At 34.5% G+C, this 22,354-nt stretch overlaps 1 protein-coding gene across 7 annotated transcripts in view; it reads right to left on the bottom strand.

The window, feature by feature from the left end:
- Positions 1-22,354, bottom strand: part of BLTP1 (bridge-like lipid transfer protein family member 1) — a 207,117-nt gene that overhangs the window by 154,697 nt on the left and 30,066 nt on the right. For all 7 annotated transcript variants that reach the window (XM_059067561.2, XM_067036610.1, XM_067036614.1 and 4 more), the window contains exons 7-12: positions 12,590-12,776; positions 9,414-9,495; positions 8,843-9,036; positions 6,676-6,755; positions 4,686-4,836; positions 317-473 (exon numbers count right to left, since the gene is read on the bottom strand). In XM_059067561.2, coding sequence (XP_058923544.1) covers positions 317-473; positions 4,686-4,836; positions 6,676-6,755; positions 8,843-9,036; positions 9,414-9,495; positions 12,590-12,776 — 851 coding nt within the window. The remainder of the gene's footprint in view (positions 1-316; positions 474-4,685; positions 4,837-6,675; positions 6,756-8,842; positions 9,037-9,413; positions 9,496-12,589; positions 12,777-22,354) is intronic.

Genomic DNA, 22,354 nt, shown 5'->3' with positions numbered 1-22,354 from the left:
TCAATAATATTAAATAGGTATTAAAAGTTCCTAAGAGCAAAAGTTCAAATTTATACCAAAAATATACTAAAACAGTTTGGCCTGATTTAAAGGAGAAAATGAATCAGACTATAGTATAAAGGTCTATTATTATTAGTTAACTTCTTTCTACTATTTGGCACTTAATGAAAGTAACATACACACAATTACTGGGGGTGGGGGTCAGGGAAGCTCATAGAAATGAATCTGAGTATAGGACTAGTCATCAGAAAGATACTCTGGAAAATAATGTTCAAATTTGACACATAATTTTCTACTATATTATTTCAATAATTACCCTATTTTTGGTAAACAGCAAGTCAATTGTAGCATCTGCAATGATATTCATTCGTAGTTCAAAAGCAAGGATCTGTCTTGGTCTCTCAGGCTGTGCAATTTCAGAGACTTTCAGAACTTGATAATCAGGAGGGAAGAAGAACTTCCATAAACAATCTCTAAATAAGGAGGAAGAAAGACATATAATGACAAGTTATTCAAATAAAATTACCTCTGATAAGAGACAAAATCAGTATTATAACTTTCTATTACCACTGCTATCTTATTTAACAATTAGACAAAAAATTGAAAAAAAAAATTATAAGTCACAAAATAACACCTACCATGATTTCCTTTCAATAAAATGAAAGACTGTTTTCTCCAATGTTTTATACTTCCAGAGATCAATGAGCTTTGAGCACTTAATATACTACTATCAAATAAGACATAGGTAAGACCAAATTTGCACTATTCAAATATACTGTGAAAAATTAAAGACTTTCTACAGGTATATCAATTGTGGTGCAAATGGCAAAGAAAGAGCTGAAGGGGGATGGTTTAATTAGAATCATTCCACTCTGGACAATTACTACTTAACCTTTCTGAGGACACTCGCCTGCTTCCTCACCTGTAAAAGAGGATTATCATAACCAGTCTCAGAGAATAGATCCAATAATTAAATGACAACATATATGAAAAAGACTTGGCAGTACATGGCACATGAAGAAAGTGTATTTCTATTATTTTCATAATCACTATTAATCAATGTTATAACAATAAGAGTCTAAAGAGCAAGAGATTTCTAAAAAGAAGGAAGTGTTTGGAGGCTAGGACTCTAATGTATTTGCCTCCCCATATCATTTGACAAACATGAAAGAAACCAAGAAACTTTCAATTCATAGTCTTCTATATAATTAAAAATTAGCATGTTACTCATACATTCAGAAAAATATCAGTTTCTGACTTTTAAATAGGAAGAGCTGAGGAAGGAGTCATCAGTAACAGGAAATGCTGCTTGGAATAAACTGACTGGGAAAAATCAGATCAACAGAACAAAATTTGCAAACTGATCCATTATAGACATGAAAAGAAAATTAAGTCTGTAAATGTTTTGGCTAAGACACAAATATATAAAACTAAGCTTTCAAGACAAAGAATCCATCTGATCATGAGGTGATCATGGACTATAAAATGGGTAGCAGGATATAATGAAAAAAGCAGTGGACTTTAAGGGTTGGTCTGAATCTTGGCTCTAGATGCTATAGCTTTACTATCTTGCCCAAATCACTGAACTTCTGTGTCTCTATTTTCTCACAGGTATAATCAGATCACCATACCTGTCCTTGTGTCTCTCACTGTTATGAAGATCAAGTGTGAAAATATAAATGAAAGCACTTAAGGGAAAGCAATAAAAGGCCAGACAATATCAGGAATATTTGCATTATTATAGTTATCATTAAGGAGTTAAGTACGAATTTATAAAGTTTATATTTCAACTCTGTCATGAAAACTCTTAAAAAGAAAAGCTGAGTGTCTCAAAGATTCAGACACAAGAGGGAGGGGATATGGGGATGTATGTATATGTATAGCTGATTCACTTTGTTATACAACAGAAACCAACACACCACTGTAAAGCAATTATACTCCAATAAAGATGGTAAAAAAAAAAAAAAAAAAGAAAATCATGTAAAGATAATAGAACTGACATTAAAATCTATAAGCTAAATAAAGTCATGCTACATCAGAGATCAAAAACTCACAATGCTGAGTGAACTACCCAATAATAAAACAGTTGAGATATCTTTCTATATCTCTTACACTAATATGTAGATACTTTAAAAAATGACCTAATTAACATTTCTGATAACAGTTCATATTTGTTTAGAAACTCAGTATGGGGAAGGAGAAAAGGAAATGGGCTACAAGAGAGGAAATGCACAATTTGCATATATAAGGGAGGAGATAAATACTATTATTACTCACACAAGGAAACTAAACCCATGTGATAAATTTCTTTCTTTCTTCTTTCTTTTTAATAAATCTGAATGGTTTTGTTAAGTCCAGGTTAAAAAATGTATTGCTGTTCTCTCCTAGCAGTGGCAGGACCTACTCAGGGAGTTGGTAAAGCAAAGTTCTCTTTCATGTTATCTTCAGTATCATGAAGATCACCCAAGGAGTGAATAAGACTATGTATTAAAAGAATTTTAGCTAGGATTTTCATGTAAATATAGCCTAATACTTGTCTTAGTGCAATACAATTAAATATAGTTTAAGAAGAATCACACTTTATTCAAATTCTAAAATGCAAAAATATTCTGTGTCTGTGTTAAAGCACTGCTTTAATTTTTTCCTTTCAAATATAGCCAAGTGTAACTGTTACTTAAGGGAATGTAAAACCCCTCATTTTCAACTACTCCACAGTAAATACAGCATGGTTTAATGTATGAAAAATTTTATTATAAAAGGAAAATTTTAATCCAGTAATTTAAAAAATATTTGTTTTCTAACCTGAAATTTTAATCTATGTTTACCTTCGGGTCTAATAATCTAACCCAGAACTTAATGAAGTACTGTATTAGCATACTCCAAGTATTCAAATAACACACTTATACATTTACCATACAACTATTATTTAAGGAGCTACTTAATGAAGCAGGTATTTCTATATGCTAGAGATACCAAGGTTAACAGAATGTAGTAAAGTATATAGTTCTTCTAACAATGCTAGGTAGAAAGCACTTTTTTTTTGTTTTTTGGCTGCGTTGGGTCTTCGTTGCTGCGCCCAGGCTTAGAAAGAACTTTTTAAAACAATTAAGTATAGTTTGCAAGGCAGAAATAGAGACACAGATGTAGAGAACAAACGTATGGACACCAAGGGGGGAGGCGGCGGGGGTGGTTTGTGGTGCTGGGATTGACATATAGGCCCTAATATGTATAAAATAGATAACCAATAAGAACCTGCTGTATAAAAACATAAAATAAAATAAAATTCAAAAAATAAAACAATAAAACAATTAAGTATAAAAAGAGTCAGTATATCAAGTGAGTATCAGCACTCTTAGTAGTCCATCAGTGGCCCAGTAATATCTGCCTCAGTGACTGATTAAGCTTGTATTTCTCCATTCAAGCTAGTTTATGAAAGACTAAACTAGCTTTAAACAATGTATATTTACATAAAAATTCAGATGTTCCCTCATAAATAGTAGTACATGTCCCCTCCTTTGTTTAAAATTCTTCAATAAGTAGGTAGATGTTCATAATATATTAAAAATAGAAAATTACTTCAAAATTAATAGAATAACTAAGAAATAAAAAACCCTTTTTTACCTTTCAGGCACTCCCTATTACCTCCAGTATAAAATCTATATATTTCTTAACTACCTACAAATCTCTTTAACAACCTATAGAACTTACTAAGACAATTCTCCACTGCCATCATGCATTGGCAGAACTCCTCCCTTGCCTTGATTATTTACCCTTCCCTTCCTTCCCTGGCTAATTCTTACTTACGTTTCAAAACTCAACTCACATATTACCTCAACCAAAAAGCATTCCCCAGTTCTCTCCTCTTCAGTATGAGTTATGAACCTGTCATGGGCCAAATTGTGTCCCCCTAAAATTCATATGTCCTAATCCTCAGTACCTCATAATTTGGCCATAGTTAGAGACAGGGTCTTTAGAGAAGTAATTAAGTTAAAATGAGGTCAGTAGGGTGGGCCCTAATCCAATATGACTGGTATTCTTGCAAGAAGAGGAAATTTGGACACAGAGACCTACAAAACACACAAGAGAGAAGACCATGTGAAGATACGGGGAGAAGATGACCATCTACAAGCCAAGGAGGGAGGCTTTGAACACAGCCTTCCCTCCCGGCCCTCAGAAGGAACCTTGATCTCAGAATTCTAACCTCAAGAACGTGAGAAATTTCTGCTGTTTAAGCCACACAGTCTGCGGTACTTTGTTGTGGCAGCCTCAGCAAACTAATACGGTACCTCTCTAAATTCTTCATCAAGACTTTTTACATAACTCTAATGCAGCACTTAATAAAACTCTTTTGTTTATTTTTTCTGAAACTGAACTATGTATGTCTTTTAGCTCTGAATCTCCATAGTCCCAACAATCTCTGGCATATTTGGTGATTAAATACAAAAGAAAAAACCAAGGAACCAACAAATATCCTGCTCATTCACCATTTTTCTAATGAATTAGCTCCTCCTTTAGAGCAAACTTGCTTGTGCCAATTTCTCGACAAATTATTTGGATTAAAATGTTTAGTGATATCTTACCCTGCCATAACAAAATAGCTTATAAAAATAGTGATACTCAGCTAGTTTTTAATAAAAATTATAGTATTATAATTTTTGACTTAGAAATATAATTGAATCAAGTACCTCTGCCTATCAGCCCATGGCCCATAGTTGAAATCTGTTCCTTTACCACAAACTATATCCAGTCCCCAACAGGGAGGCAAATCTTGTAGTTTGCAATCCTCACTGCTCATTTCTCCTTCAATAGTTTCTTCTGTTTCTTCTGGAACAAGTCCTATATTGCAAAATATACAATATGAAGATAGTTACTTAAAATAACCATTAAAAGGCTTCCTTAGATCAACATTTCTAAAAATTTTTTGATCTCAGGAACCCTTTACACTCTATATTGAGGACCCCAAAGTGGGATTTTTTTTTTGTATTGTATCTATCAAAATTTACTATATTCAAAATTTGAATTGAGCAATATTTTAAAATTTTATTTTTAAAATAAACTCATTACATGTTGACATAACAAAATGTCTAATAAGATTTAATGAAAACATGATGTGAAAAATAACTACATTTTAATGAAAACAAATAAAATTTTATTTCATTTTTAATGAAAATATTTTTAATCAAAATAAGCATATTTTCTAAAACTAATTTATTGAGAAGTATTAGCATCATTTTTATTTTGGCAAATTTCTTAAATATACAGCTTAATAGAAAACAAGTGAATTCTCACAGCTGTTTCTACACTTAATCTATTGAAGTGTAGAAACACTATAGCCTCATACAAATAGGTAGACAGAAAAGGGAGGAGTATTTTAATAGCTTTTTCAGATAATTTTGGATATTCTTTGACACTAGACCAAAATTCAACAAGTGGTAATTTCTTAAAGATTACTTGCAGTGTGGAATCTGAAACCATATCGCTGAACTTCTCATACTCTGACACGTTAAAATTTACTGATCTCTCTTACACTCTGAATAAATCTTTTACGGACATCATGAATTGGTCATTTGGAAAATATTGGTTCACTGAGACATGCATATTTTTCCGAAATAGACAAATTTCATTATTAAACATTTTAAAAGTCATATTGTTAATATCACTGGTAGTCTCATCAGAAAAGTCATCAAACTCACAGTGGCAGACCTAAATTTTCCAAAATTCTAACTTTCACATGAAAGCTCAAAACCATAGTTTGTCCCTAGTTGTTCTTTCAAGCACAACTGGTATTCCATGAAAAGAGCAAACAGTTCAGCTTGGAACTCAATCACAGAGTGCTTTTCCTCGAAACAACAGTGTACTTTGGTATGGGGCAGAAGTGTATTATGTGTTCTTATCATTTTATTAAATGAATATTAAAAAGTTCACTGAAGGGTCAAGATCTGATAAAAGTAATTTTTACTGCTAAATCAAAGACACTGTAAAGTGCACTGGCATTTGTTTTATTGTGACTGCGTGGCAGTGAAAAAGACAGGGATTACTAGTCTAGTTTGGAATCACTGCCTTGGTTCATGCTAAAGCACCAGAAGTTTTGCCCCCTGTAACTTTTACACCATCAATACAACATGGTACCAAAACAAAAGGCAAATAATATCCTAATTTTGAACATACTTTGAACTAATAAACCTCCTGAAAGGTATGAAAAACAAGAATTAGGAAAAAATGACTAAAAATCCAATAGTTAGCTTATTTATAAAACTGAGGCCACCTGTGAAGCATGGTAACTAGCTGGACTTCAATCCTTAAACTTTAAGCCTCAAATCCAACTTACTGTGATTTTTTTCCCCTAAGCCAGCATGAACTACCTTAACTATCATCACATTCTCTAACGGTTTTCACTCCTGGTCATTTGTATTCACGATTTTTGAAGTATACTTGCAAAAATGGAATTTGAACGAAAGATTACTATATTGTTCTCTTTTGATCTGAAATACTAAAGTGATATTCAACTTTTGACAAGTGACACATATATTTTTTAGGTAGGCATTCTCACATCCACATTTACCATTATTAATGCTAATTTATATCCTAAGCAAGGATACTTAAAATATTATTCGATATCAGCATTTCATAGAAGAAAAAACTGTAGCTATGAAACATATTTTCAAAAAATAATACCTGGCTCATCCATGTAATAGTAGATGTCAACATCATTCGACTGCATCACCACAAAACCTTCTCCCATTAATCTTGGTGGTCTATACAAAGGAAGGTGCAAGGCAAACTAAGTACATCTCCAGAATATAAAATGTTCAGCATTCTAATTAACGATGGTAATGGGTGAAAACAAAAAAGAAAACTAAAAAGCAATCAAGTATAGAAACTTGAAAAGGGAAAACATCTTTCACATATACAATAAATTGTTCCATAATTGTTTTCTATATTAGACTATATAAAAAATTGGCACTGAAAAATTTTTGACCAGTAAAATCAGTTAAAGAAAGACAAAAAAATCTGTTCTGCATTTTTCATTTTAAGTTTTGAATGAGAGAAATCCATTTAAAACAAAGTTTAATTAAATACAATGGAAGAACAATGTTCTTTGGAATATAATAATCATATTCTGCATTTGCAACAATAAATTTAAAATTAGACTTCAAATTCAACCACTTTATATTAATAACACTATAAAACTGATTAAAAATATCATCTTATATATTGTAAAATAAAGCATAACCTTTCAGAAACATTATATTAAGAAAATGTGGTCATTTTTAACAACTTTATATTACCTATTTCCAAGAATATTTAGTTGATCAACTTGAAATAAACTTAAAGCAAACATCTTGAACACAAATTCTGGAATGAATGTTTCTGTACCATCAATTAACTTCCCTCTTTACTTGCTTTGATTTAACAACTTTTGTCTTTGTCATACACCACAATATCTTCCTTCCATATCAAAATTAACCTCTCAATCATCAGATAATATAACACATACAAATTCACAATCTTCTAAATATGTATTAAATCACAAAGGTTAGGGTCTAATCTCATTATATAATCTCCAACTTACTTCTGAAGAGTGAAAAACACAATTTTAAATCTTTTTATACAAATAGCAGGACACTTTTTCATTTTACTCTGTAGTAATTTTCACAAAAACCCAGATTTATTTTTTTCAGTATTATAACTTGCACCCATAAATACAGAATTTTGTGCATAGCTTATTCCAAGATGCTTAGCAATTCAGTGATCCTGAAGAGTGTGAAACCAGGTAGACCCAGAGCCTCCCAGGTACTCAATCTGGGAAAATGACTGTGTCATTCTAGCCAATCTCTAGAAAATGTAATAGCAAGCTAGCCAAAAGTTGGAACTAAAAAGAAACAATCATGTTTCTCATAACCTCAAACTTTATATTGCCTACACACAAAGACAAAAGCTAAGACAGTGGAAACTCATCAAATGAATACTTAAATTACACAAATTTAACCATAGACTCCTTAACAAAAAAGAATAGTGATTGAGAATAACAGATTTCAAGAGCCCTTACCCCACTCATGAACATGTGGCCTGGGAGTCAGACGCTAGTCATGTGTCTGTTACCTGAGGGTCCCAGTCCTCTGGAATGGAAGCATCCCACCACAAGGAGGGTGACTCTAGTGTGCATCATTATTACCATGTGTAATTACCACAAGGAGCTACTTCACTGAAGGAAAACAAGGAGCTACTTCACTGAAGGAAAACAAGGAGCTACTTCACTGAAGGAAAGCAAATCTGGAGAGCTAGGTGGAAAACTGACTGGGACTTAAATGTCAACTGAATTCCAAAACTGTCTTAACTTCATCAGTTTTCCAAGAGTAATTCTGATTCAATTTTCAACTTTTCATTAACTCAAATGATCCTCTACTATAATGAATTTGTTGAATTTACTATTTATCCATCCCTTCTGAAAATAAAAACCTACCTGTAATGTGTATTTTCTAACATACAAACATCAGGGCTCAATTGCCCAAAATAAATTTCCCAAATACACTGAGAAAAGGATAGAAAAATTATAAGCTTATAAACAGTGCCTGACATATATTAAATGGCAATAAATAGTAACTATTACAATTAAAAAACAAGAAAAATCGCTTATAGAAAAATATTTAAAATAGGAGTTTACCAGTGGATAAACTCCATTTATCTTATAAAGCAGGAATACTCTCAGTTGATTTAATAGAGAAATATACGTAATTATTGCCCAACTTATAGCAAAGAAATTAAAAGGATACTAAAGATTCTAAATGATAAGCTACAATAGGCATAAAGAAGTTATTTGTTATTTTTATGACTTTCTTACTCATCATTTTGAAGACCAACATATCTTGGACTAGGAACAAGCATGACTCGAACATTTTCCAGCTTTCCCTTCACAATATGCATGAACTGGTCAAGATGACTGGAAGGTGGTTTTGTAGTATAGGTTAAGAAAGCATCATCAAAGTTGATGCACAGAGTTTGAGGTTGGTAATGATTTCCAAAGGCCAAGCGTCCCTAAAAAAATATATATAAGAGATATTATGCCATACTATTTAGGCCATATTTTTTTTTCTCAGCTGACCTAATAACAAGCATTTTCAAGCAACTACTAAATGATTCCACTTTAGCACGATATACTGTTTAAATTGCTCCACTGATCAATTTAGACTAGTGTTTAAAGAAATTTGAGCACTTATGAATAAATAAATAGCCTTTAAGGTCTATACATTTGTGCTAAAATGGTATTGGTGTTGAAATAATTCTTTCACTTTATCAAGAATGTACCCCAAAGACCTCTACAAAATTACTTTCTTAAGTGAAAATTATATTTGCAAAAATAAAAGGTTCTGTTATTAACCCATGAAACATTAATTGTAGTGGAATTTACTTACCGTGCTCACATTGACCTTTATGACTGGAATAAGTGATCTCCATGAAGATGTGGGGTCTTGAGATTCTGTTTTTACTTCAACTCTGAGAAAAAAAACAAAAATTGACATATATGAGAAAAATTTAAGTACCTGAGAATACTGTTGACTTCCTCACAGTACACATTATTATTATTATTATTATTTTGGCTGTGTTGGGTCTTTGTTGCAGTGCGTGGGCTTTCTCTAGTTGTGGTTAGCAGGGGCTACTCTTTGTTGTGGTGTGCAGGCTTCTCACTGCAGTGGCTTCTCTTGTTGCGGAGCACAGGCTCTAGGCCCGCAGGCTTCAGCAGCTGTGGCTCACGGGCTCAGTGGTTGTGGCTCCTGGGCTCTAGGGAGCAGGCTCAGTAGTTGTGGCGCACAGGCTTAGCTGCTCCACAGCATGTGGGATCTTCACGGACCAGGGATTGAACCCGTGTCCCCTGCATTGGCAGGCAGATTCTTAACCACTACGCCACCAGGGAAGTCCCACAATACACATTATTAATACCAGTTATATCTTTCCAAATATATCTAATGACTGCTCAGTAAACAAAACAATGACCATCTAAGGGACACTAATATCCCTAAAATGTCTCCTAGAATGTACTCTATCACGCACCAATTTTTATGTAAGAAGCTATAACAAAAAAGCATATTTTCAGAATGACAAGCCTTAATGACAAAGTATAAATTATGATGTGCTGTCATTATATCTGTCATTATGCCTATCACACTACATTATATCATTTTACAAGACAGCAAAAATTATAATTAAAACAAAAATGACCAAGATATGTTACTTTGATGTTTTAAGTGTTTTAAGTACTTCTGACAGTTCAGCTGATCCTTCTCCTTCCCTACCCCTGCCACTCTGTGCCAAAATAATTTCCTCTCAATACAATGAAAAGGATAGACCAAGAGTAAGAAAAAAGGAATTGGCCATACACAAAGTACACAAAATTTAAGAAATGAAAAATTCACAGCAATTCACTAAAGATTTCATATGAAAACTCAAGGCATATCTCTTCAATAACCCAATAACTCCTAAATCACACTTCTGGAGCCATATTTGTAAGATGGCCTTCAGTGCTTAAAACTAAATTCAAAACTAACCTCACTACCACCCCCTAACCTTTCTCTAACGTTCCCTGACTAAGCATGACTACTGCTTAAATTAGAAAATTGGATTCGCTGTTGACTCATCCTTCTTATTTGTTCTCCACGTCTAATTCATCACTCTCTTAACTATTCATCTGCTTAAATGTATCTGGAATGCATCTCCTTCTCTTCCTTCCCCTTGCTAACAACCCAGATGATGATCATCTCTTCCCTGAACTGTTATTACGTCCTTCTATCTGGTCTCCCTGCCTCCAGTCTTATCTCCCTCCAATCACAATACAACACTGCTGACCTGGGGTAAGGCCACTTTTCTAACCCAGATCCTGCTAAACATTTTAGTCTAATTTATCCCCACCTCAAGCAATCCACTCCAGCCTCAGTAACAACTTCTCTATTGCATATGATGTTTCTTCTCCATGGAAGAACTTTCATCTCCTTCTCTGCTTAATTCATTCACCTTTAAGGTTCCTACCTTCTGGATCCTTCTATGTGTGCCCAGAGAATGCTATTCTTGTCTCTGTTATATTTCTTGCACTAAAATTGCCTGCTAAGTATTCTAACTCCCACAATAGGCTGTAAATTCCCTCAAGATAGAACAGTTGTCATATTCTCAGTATCCCCAGTACCTCAAGCTCAGTGCCTGGGACATAATATGCACTAAATATTTAACTGAGAATAAACATCCTCATCATCTACTTTAAAAAATAAAACTATTATGTATACAAGGCTGATTCAACATTCAAAAATCAATGAACAGGCTAAAAGTGAAAAATCAAAGGATCATACCAACAGATACAGAAAAAGCATCTGACAAAATCCAATACCCATTCATGATTAAAACCTCTAGTTTTACTAACTAGGAATAGAGGGGAACTTCCTCAACTTGATAAAGAATATCAACCAACAAAAACCTACAGTTAACATCATACTTAACAGTGAGAAACTAGAAGCTTTCCCACTAAGACCAGGTACGAAGCAAGATGTCCCCTCTCACCATTCTTTTCCAAATTCATACTAGAAGTTCTAGCTATTGCAATAAGACAAAAAAAGGAAATTAAAGGTATACAGATTGGGAAGGAAGAAATAAGACTTTGTTTGCAGCTGACACAATCATCTATGTTGAAAATCGGAAAGAACTGATCAAGAATACTCTTAGAACTAATGACTATAGCAAGGTTGCACGATACAAGGTTAGTAATATACAAGAGTCAATCACTTTCCTATATACCACCAATGAACAAGTGGAATTTGAAATTAAAAACATAATACCATACATTAGCACCACAGAAAATGAAATAGGTATAAATTTAACAATTTTTCTACAAGATCTACATGAGGAAAACTATAAAACTCTGATGAAAGATATCAAAGAGAACTAAATAACTGAAGAAACATTCCATGTTCATTGATAGGAAGACTCAATACTGTCAAGATGTCGATTCTTCCCAACTTGATTTATAGATTCAATGTAATCCCTATCGAAACCCCTGGATACTGGCAAACTGATTCTAAAGTTTATATGGAGAGGCAAAAGACCCAGAATAGCCAAGACAACACTGAAGGAGAAAAGCAAAGTTGGAGGACTGACACTACCTGATTTCAAGACTTAAATGTAAAGCTACAGAAATCAACACACTGTGGTACTGGTGAAAGAAAAACAAATAGGTCAATGAAACGAACAGAGAGCCCAGAAACAGATAAAATACAATAAAATAATTGTATATGCACCTTAGCTATGTATATGTATGTACAGACTTATGTATGTGCATTCAAAAGAATAAAAAACAAATTGATAGTAGTTATCAATAAAGAAGGAAGTAGAACTGGTGAGAAGAATAGACTGGGACTGCTTTTTCACATTACATAATTCTGTATTATTTGAAATTTTTGAAGAATTAAATACTTATTTGTGAGAATAAAAGTTTTAGTTAGTCTACAAAGAAAGATTAGGCTGTGCTTAGGTAAAGTGTTAATAATACTCTAATAAAAGCAGATGTTTAAATGTTGGAGATTAATAAAATTCAAGTGTGACAATCAACCTTTCAATTTTGGACTGGGTTCTTGTTCTTCCATTTTCTCGTGTTTTATCATCTTCTTTCTTGGGTAGAATTATTGTTGGCTCCAAACCAAACAATTCTTGAAGATGTCCATAAAGATCCGAACGATTATAGACATGAAATTCAAAGTCATTGACTGTGATGTATAATCTAGTTTCTGCCTTTGGATCTAAAGACATCAATTACAAAAAAAAAAAAAGTTTTTAGTCAACTTTTTAAAAACTTTAGTCAAAGTTTTAAGTCAAATTTTTTTCCACAACTAAAGTAACTCAAATGATTTCTTTTAAAACAGAAGTCTATGATAAAAGGGAATAATATTTTAAAAGCAATAAAACAAGGGCAAAAGAAAGCAAAAAGCTGATTTACTACAGTATTTCAATTTAGCACTCTAAAAACAATCTGAATTTCTACATTCTGGGTGTATAACAACAAAACTTAAAGACTGTATGCTAAGAACAGCACAATGCCATTTACAGAGTAAAACTTCACCCCAATATAGCCATAAGTGTATACTAAAATACAAATAGTAAATTGTTCAAAGTATGATGCATTTAAACATCACACTAATATTTGAACTTGTGCATCATAGAAACCAGGACTTTTCAAAAATACTAGTTTGTTTTTAAAAACTACACAATGCTAAAACAAAGATTCTATAAACTGTAGACTCAAATAATAATCTCAAATAAAAGACAATTATATTAAATATAAGTAAAAATAGTAATAAATCCATCTATAAAGTGATAGATGGGGCACTTGTTTCTACTGATGAAATAATCTAAGACAGTGCATCTCATGTCAACCAAAAAGGGTCAGAAGAAAGGTACCACAGTCAGTGCTCTATTTTGTTATAAATGATACATGTGTTTTTTAAGACTTCTTTTTCAACCTTTATCTGTTTTCATCCCTGTCAAACAAATTCAATTGAAAGGCAACTAAAATTAGATATTACCAGTTAGAATAATTTAATTTTTTTAATGGGTAAAGAGAATTACCAACTTTCATTTTAGTAGCTTAAGCTGTGGTTTAGTAAAGTACCAAATTTCACCAATATTAATTTCTTCTCAAATTATTAGCAAAACAGCATATGAGGTGTCAAACACCCTAAATAAATGTAAATTTTAGTTTAAATTAACAAATGAAAAATACACTGCCACTCATATTTCAAAAACAGCTGAGGAAAATGAATCAACAACATTCATATTTTTATACAGTAATACTTTTAGTTTTACTCCAATCAAGGTTTTTTCCCTCATTACTTCTTGAGACAAGGGAGGAAAAAGAGATAAACACAATCCTTCAAAAAACTAATGTTTAAGAGCTGTAACTTTTCTTATATTTTTTAGACAGCTCTTGACCTATGTTCTCTCTCCTATTTCTTCAGACTTATCAAATGGCTAAAAGCTAAGATGATCCCCTAAGCTATTACATAAAGTGTGTTCCCCTTTTCTTGCTGTAGGTCAAATTCTTAAAATAAAAATAAAAATAAGAAACACACTTTTTTAAATACACATGAAGTATTCTAAGACTTAATAGTTATAAATATCATTATCATTTTTAAATAAGTAAATCAAACTTTATCACTCATTAGGTTTTAAACCTTTCTACAGTAATCATTCATGACCTCTTCTCAAAATGTCAGGGTCAAATATCCAGCAGCCTACTCAAATATCTCCAATTTGACGTCTACCAGGCATCACGCACTTGACATATCCAACCAAACACCCGATTTTCCCACGCAAACCTACTCCACAATATTCCCGGCCTTATCAACAGCAAGTCAATCTTTTCAATTGCTCAGGCCAAAAAATTTGACTGCTCTCTTTCTTTCTTGTCCCAGATATTATCAGCAAATCCTGTCAGCTTTTCTTTCAACATATATCCAGAAACCACTCCTCACCACTCTGGCCCAAGTCACCATCAACCTGCACCTGTTTTAACACAAGAGCCTCCTAACTACTCTCCCTGCTTCTGCCCTTATTTCCCTTATGCCTGTGCTTTACACATTGGCCAGATCTTTCAAAAACCCTAACTAAAATCATGTCACTCTCCTGTTCCCTAACTTTCTGATGGTCTCCTCTCTCACTGATACCAAGTTCCTTTAAAAATGACCTATAGGGCTTCCCTGGTGGCGCAGTGGTTGAGAATCCGCCTGCCGATGCAGGGGACGCGGGTTCGTGCCCCGATCTGTGAGGATCCCACAGAGCCATGGCCACTGGGCCTGTGCGTCCGGAGCCTGTGCTCCGCAACGGTAGAGGCCACAACGGTGAGAGGCCCGCGTACCGCAAAAAACAAACAAAAAAAGACCTATAAAATCCTATAGGATCTGCACTCTTCTCCCCTTCTAGTCCTCCCTCCAGTAAACTGGCCTCCATTTTGGTTATAAACCAGGACCTGAACAACGAGGAAATGTCCTTCCCCCAGAGAGTCACAATAACTTATTTCCTTAACTTGCTTCATGTTTCTGTTTAACCATCCCCTATCAATGAAGCCTCTCCGGACTTCCCTATGTACACAGCACCCTCCCTGCAAAACAGCACTCTCTTCTCTACTGACCCTACTCTGATTTTCCTCAATGCCATATTTTCCTCACTCACTCCTCGATGCTACATATATTTACTCACTAATTATCTGAATCCTTCCCAAGCAAGGATTCAGAATGAAGCAAGGTCTTTAAGAGAAAAAACTTGTTTTATTCACTATTGTATCTCTGGTGCCTAGAACAATTCTTAGTACATAGTAGGGCTCATTTGTATGAAAGAGGAACAAAGCATCTTACCACAAATCGTACTCCTAAGTAAAACAAAAATATCCTCAAACAAATAGATCTAAGACTTTTTGGAAACCCAACATGTGGAAGCATAATAAATGCAAAGTAGGTTGTTTTTCTATTCCCACTTTGATCTATACAAGTAGGAATTAATTATTATGCAATTCTTCAAGGTCATAAACAACTCAATCAAAATTTACCTCAAAACTCATTTAAGTAATTTGTTTTCAAATTTACTTTTGGAACACTTGATCATGATCCCTGAACACAAATGCCTTGATCATTAGGAATATACTATAAAGGCCAGGGGATGAGCTATAGAAGGAGCAATGGGGCAAATCAAGAGTCTGGACTAGCTCCTAGTTGGATCAGCAGTGATGAATAAACAAATGATGACTGTAAAAAAATGGAAACAGCATTACTCTCAATTTGATCTTCAACCTGCTGGACATGCACAACTGATTCTCTTCTTTCAATATAACCGATACGAAAGAATATGGCTACATTAACTTACTAAAGACAACAAGGTACAAAGATAAAGGTATTAATCTCTGAAAGTATTTTGAAAACACTGATAAACACTAAATACTTAATACTAAAACACTGCAAGACCCTCTCAACAATCCCTACCCATTTTCCCAACTGTTTTTTTTTTTGCATTATTTATTATTGATTGTCACCTCCCCCAACTAGAATGTAAACTCCAATAGAGATGATTTTTTCCTGTTGTGTTCACTCTTCTATCCCTGGTGCCTAAAACAGTGCCTGGTATGTAGAAGGGGCTCAATAATATGTTAAATCCTTAAACAGAAATAATAAATGGGCTTTTAAATTTTAAGTAAGATTGAACAAAATGCCTAGACCACTCTTTTCCTTCCAAAAATCACTTTAGAAAAATACTGACTGAACAAATAGTGAATCTATAATCATTTTAAAAGTGGCTTTTGGGTTCATATTTTTAAATAGGGAGATGTAGCTGAGTTCACACTCAACTTCTTGGTTCTTTTGCTTCTATTTGTTTCACCTGAATTACTAATATTCCAGCCAGCAAGCTATGTGATTAAACAGTAAATCTGATCTCCAAGCCTGGTTGATCTCCAAGCTTACATGGTTTTATTCTCTTCAGAGTCTTTGCCCAGGATCTTTTCTGTCAATAATCCCAGCTTTCTGCCATCCCCAGGAATATTCCATATGGCAATTCCCTCTCCATCCGTCAACCCCTATCCCAACAAACACGGGTGCAAAAAGGTGGCCCAAGAGCACACCCACAGAGACAGAAACATAGGAAAAAGCACATACACAGAGGTGAGCACACATATACAGAGGGGGGCATGCACTCATTTAAGCAGTCAAACACAGAACCACTCACAAAGACAAACACATACATACATATACTCTCACAGAGCCATACACGCAGATGCATGAATACAAGTACTACTGTACTAGCATATTCAGTGCTCATAGCATCACCCTCACAGGAGATAAGTATGTACATACAGAGCCCACATGCAGAGGTACCCCACACATAGACAGGGATACCTTCCCAGATCAACAGGGCACATCCTCATAAATAAACGTCTCCCCTAACAGATAGATGAGCACTCTACCAAAGGACTGGTAGGTTTCAAAGGCATGTATCTCTCACATACAGACGTGTGAGTACACGCATGCACACCCACACACACACGTAACCGAGAAGGACCTGTGAGACCTTCTCAGAATAGAGAGCCACCCATGTCCTCTGCCTGCTTTTTGTCTCTAGAAAAACTTTAGTCAAAGAATAAATTTAATCAAAGCAGTGAGAAAATGCAGAAAGAAAGGGAAACAGTCAAGCAAGACAAAATAATAGTACTTTAGTAGCCATTAAACAAAGTCAAGGGCCTTTAGTTCTTCCTCAAGGACTACGGATAACATTCTGAGCCACGTCCTTTAAGCTGTTTTGCAGATACTGAAACCCCCATCAGGTGGAAGAAATTATCTGTATGCTGCCCACAAGCAGGCAGAGCTCAGACTGATTGGAACCAAAAGGCTGATGATGCCGACTCCCCATTACCTCACCACCAACCAATCAGAAGAATGTCCACAAGCTAATGACACTTGGCTCCTTGAACACTATAAGATTCCTCACTACCCGCTCCAGGGTGGGACACACAGTCCTGAGGACATTAGCCCGCTGTGGCCCCCTTTGCCTGGCAAAGCAATAAAGCTATTTCTTTCTACTTCACCCAAAACTCTGCCTCTGAGACTTAATCCAGCACCAGTGTACTGAGGCCTAATTTCAGCAACACACATATACAGCTTTTTTTTTTTTTTGGGGGGGGGAGAGAAAGTTGGGGAATCCTACACTAGATTCTCCAGGAATTAGAAAAAGGCAGTAAATAAACAGTAGAAAGGATATAAGACTGGATTCCTGTAACATTATTTACAAATGCTGTGACCTAAGGCAAGTACCTTAACCACGCTGAGCCTCATTTTTCTCATCTATAAAATGAGAATAACTCTACCTACCTGTAGGATTGTTGTATACCATAAATACTAGCTAGTTCCCTTGCCTTTGCAGGTCAAATTCTTACTGGTCATATAAATTATGTATTCACTTTTGATTTGTACTGAATTCTCTTCTTTTTAAATAATTTTTCATTTCATAATGTGACATAATGTTCATAATAACAAAAACAGCTCACCTCTATTGAACGGTTGCTATGTTCCAGGTACTGTTCTAGGCACTTTACTCATATAATCTCATTTAATCCTCACAACAACCCTAGCAGTCAGAGCCCAAGATTATATATAACTAGGAAGCAGACTAAAATCTAGGTCTCTAAATAGGTTCTTAACCACCAAATAAAATTACTTATCAATTATATTAATAAATGTAATGACTATTTCAAAAACAAAAGAGTTGTTAATCCCTGAAAACAGAAATGTACGAAACAGGTCCAGTTATTTCTTTGCATTTTATTAAAAAAAAACTGATCAACAGTCAAAACTTAAGTGTAGTATTTAATTGTTAAATTCTGGTAACACTAGATTTCTCACTGACATTTATCTCTCCTGGAAATTTTAAAAGCAGTTTTTAGGTTTCATTCATTCTGGTGATACTGGGGGTCAAACGGAAAACTTTATTTTATACATAATTTAAGAAAGGTATAATCAACTGGTTCTTTTAAATCTTCTCTCTACATTACCACTGCTCTACCCTTGAAGGCAGAAATCTTCTCTTTCTCATACTCCTTGTCATCTAACATTCACATAATGGGCTTCCCAAACTCATTTTTTAATAAAATACCCAATAGATAGAAGTATAGACATAAAAGGCTCTTAACAAGCAGTTAATTTACGGAGGAAAAAAGTAAATGAATGTTGTAGGACAGTTTAAGTCTCCTGAGCAAACAGCTAATTGAGATGTCTTATTTTCCAAAGGGAAATCGGGAAAAAGGCACTTATTTAATTATATAATTGGGACACATGTTATTTGCAGTAAAAAATCTAAAGTGCAGAAGCGCTGACAAAGCCTTGTAATACTTAGAATCGATACTTAGTAAAAAGAAAAAATAGTCTGCTGACCTTTTAAGAATTGCTCAGGGATTTTTATTTCCTTTATGTATTTAACAAATAAGATCTAGATGCTACAAATCTAAAAGTACTAGATTATATTAGGCTAAAACTTCTAAGCAACAAAATAACAGAAAGGGACATGCTTTACCGTCATCCTTTCACTTCTCGACAGCCCAAGAATCCCTCTGGATAAGAAGGATGCATGCCTAGTCTGTCAGACTAGTATGAATTTAAACACTATGATATATCACCACATATTAAGAGGTAACTGGCCCTGCCATTTATTTTCCAAAAGAGTCCCTTAAAATTATATATCCTAAAAATAAAGATTTTTGACTGATATCCTTATTAAGTGGCCTTTAGCCAACAATCATCTATAACAGATCACTAATTCATGACCTAGGGCATATTTTACAACAAACTCTATGGTAAATGAATTAGATGTGTTCTGTTTTCTCTTTTTTGAAGGGTTAAACTGGACAAGTGACAACTTTAAATCTGCTCCTGGCTTAAATTATCCCAACCAAGCTCTATGGCATAGTAGTTTCAGCACTTAACACACCTCTCTTCTCCTAAAAGAGCAGCTCTAAAACTTCCTAATGAAAATCTTGGTTCTACCCACCAATGGGGCCTATCTCCCTGGAAGGCTGGTGGCCATGTATCTTCTCAGGCACATGCCTCGGTTAGGCTTCTAAATTTTACATCCAAGAAACATCAATCATCTCTACTTCCTGCTTGGTTAACTGTCAAAGCACATGGATCTTCCCTTCATCAGCAAGAAGTAATATCCAGAATGTAAGGTCTTGCTACTAACTATAGCTCACTATTTTAACCTATACTCCATAATACTGTCCAACTTTTTATCAAAAGCTTACTTTGCAGCTTATTCATTCCTCTACACTATATTCTACTGATAAATTCTGTCCTTTATAAATGCTAGACTAATCATGTACTTAGACCAAACTGCTAATTCCTGCACTGCTGTTTGGCATTGCGTCTTTACCTTTGAAGGGTGTAACTGTGAGCACACTGTTGAGAATGTCATCCTTTACAACACAGAATATCTTTCAAAAGCACATGGAAGAGAAACTTCTTTGGCCATTCACCAAAGCTGTGCTATTCATGAGCACATACATTTAAATTTTTAAATGTAGGTAAAACTATGAGCAAATAATTAGCATTATAAGAGTGATAACTGATAAAGTCTACCAACTTTTAACATCACTGTAAAATGGAGGGGTGAAATCTTTTTTCTACTGAAAACCACTGGCATAACAAAAAATGAGAAAGAACAATTGGGAAAAAATAATTTAACTGTTTTTCATTATTAAGAAAAACATAAAATATCCAAAAATTATGATAATATTTCTGTTCTACATTATGGACAAATACAGAGGGAGAGCAGAGACACAGATTTATGTTAACATTAAGAGTGGCAAAAAGAATTCAAGACACAAAGAAATGACAGGGGAGAGCCAGTCAAGGAAGGGCTAATATCTGAGCTATTTATATTAGTCTTGGGTTATGCATCTCAAGTAGTGATTACATTTTGCTATATTCTTTGAAATGAGCTAAGTTCATATCACTCCCCTGCCCAAAAACCTTTCACAGCAGTGGCTGCCAGGTGTTCAATATCCTCCATAACACAGCTTCCAAATTATCCCCTATTATTCTTTTACCTTATATTTACCACCAAATGGAGTTGTTAATTCCTAAACACACCGGTTTTCCAACCTTATTGCCACTGGTCAAACCAGTTATTCCATCTGAGCTACCCTCCCTTCCACTCCGCCTCTGCATGACACAAGCCTACTCACTCATCATCAAGCATGCTGCCTAAGAGATGGAACTTTCACAACAGCCCTCCATCTACCATTCTGCTTCCTGACCAATGGGCAGAACTTTCAACATCATCAAACCATGAACCAGCTGGGACCACACCAAGCGGTCCATACAAAAGTTAGTATGGACCAACTTTGAAGATGGTTCCGAAGATGGTTCTCAGTATTTTCCTCAACACACACTCATTGCTCCATTTTTTCTTTAATTAATTAAATTATTTAATTTAATTCTTGTATGCATGTATTCCGTCAAGTAGATTTGGACAGCATCTCTTTTTTTTATACCCCACTCCAACTTAACACAATGATCAGTAAAGTGAATTCAAAATAAAAATCTGTTCAATTAGGTAAAGATTTTTATCAAAAGTTACCTCTTTCTTAAAGAACTTGGGTCAGTTACTCTTGACCCTCATGCATGTGTTTTGGTGAACAGCAATCCACTTTAAGGAGATTGTTACATTTCATGATAAAATGAATTATTTTCTTCAAAAAAAAAAAAAAAAGACTGTAAACAATTTAGGATGGTATTCCCCATGCCAAAGAAAATTCTGAAATGGGCAATCGCAGTTGGCTTAGTTTAAGTCGTGCAGTTGCCTCTGGATACTGCAAATGTCTTCATTCCTCCCCATAAGCTGTGATCACTGTTTATCCATAAGAATCTCTAAGGAACCTTCTTGGGCCACATTTGACAAGGTTGTTTTATAAATATAAGAAGCACTAGGCTGGAAGTTAGCAGACCTGGGTTTTTGTCCTGATTTTACCAGCTATAATCACAGTAGTTTCTGATTTTCCATCTGCCAAATGAGGGGTTTTGAGAACATTAATTGTTTCCAAATTGGTAACAGATTTTGAGAAAAACTGGTTGTTTCCTAACAGTGTTCCTTGGAATACTGGGGTAAAGAGCATGGGGTGCAGGTGCCCTAAGGCTGAATGGGCTTCCTCACCCCACCACCCCCTACAGCTTTATCAGTTCACATGAACATTTTAAAACACTAAAAAAGAAAAAACTTCGGAATAAAATTCCCAATATAAATATACTAATAGGTTTTTTTTAATCACAAACAAGCTATATAAATGAAGAGAACTTTTGTTTCAGCTCTATTGTAACCTTGTTAACAACAAAGCTTATGTTAACTAAACGTGTAAGAGAAAAAAAAAAGATTAAGTCAAAACAGCAAGTCACCTAACAAATAGACTACAAGATTAAAAGAAGCATGATGTGCTGAGGAAAAATATTCTCCTAAAGTAATCTATCTCTAAGGGACAAACTAGATGGACTTTTCAAACTAAATCAGAGGCAGAAATACTGGGCCTGTGCAGTTAAGTAAATGTGTTAGAAGCTGGGACTGAGCTCAAAGGAACTTGGCTCTCAGGAATGAGCTTTAACCATCTCTAAAGTGTAAGATATCTTTACTTAACTGCCACCTTTAAGACTTACAAATAATACCAAAAAAAAGTCAAGAAAATTATCTCCACAACATTTAACATGGTTAACAGTGTAGGAAAGTGACTCAAAATCTTGAATTTATTCAGATTTCATAAAAAGTCAAAACTTAAAAGATTCCCAATGCACTAACA

This window comes from Kogia breviceps, chromosome 6 (assembly GCF_026419965.1).
Source record: "Kogia breviceps isolate mKogBre1 chromosome 6, mKogBre1 haplotype 1, whole genome shotgun sequence".
NCBI classification, from domain to species: domain Eukaryota; kingdom Metazoa; phylum Chordata; class Mammalia; order Artiodactyla; family Physeteridae; genus Kogia; species Kogia breviceps.
This window is presented reverse-complemented; position numbering and strand designations above follow the sequence as displayed.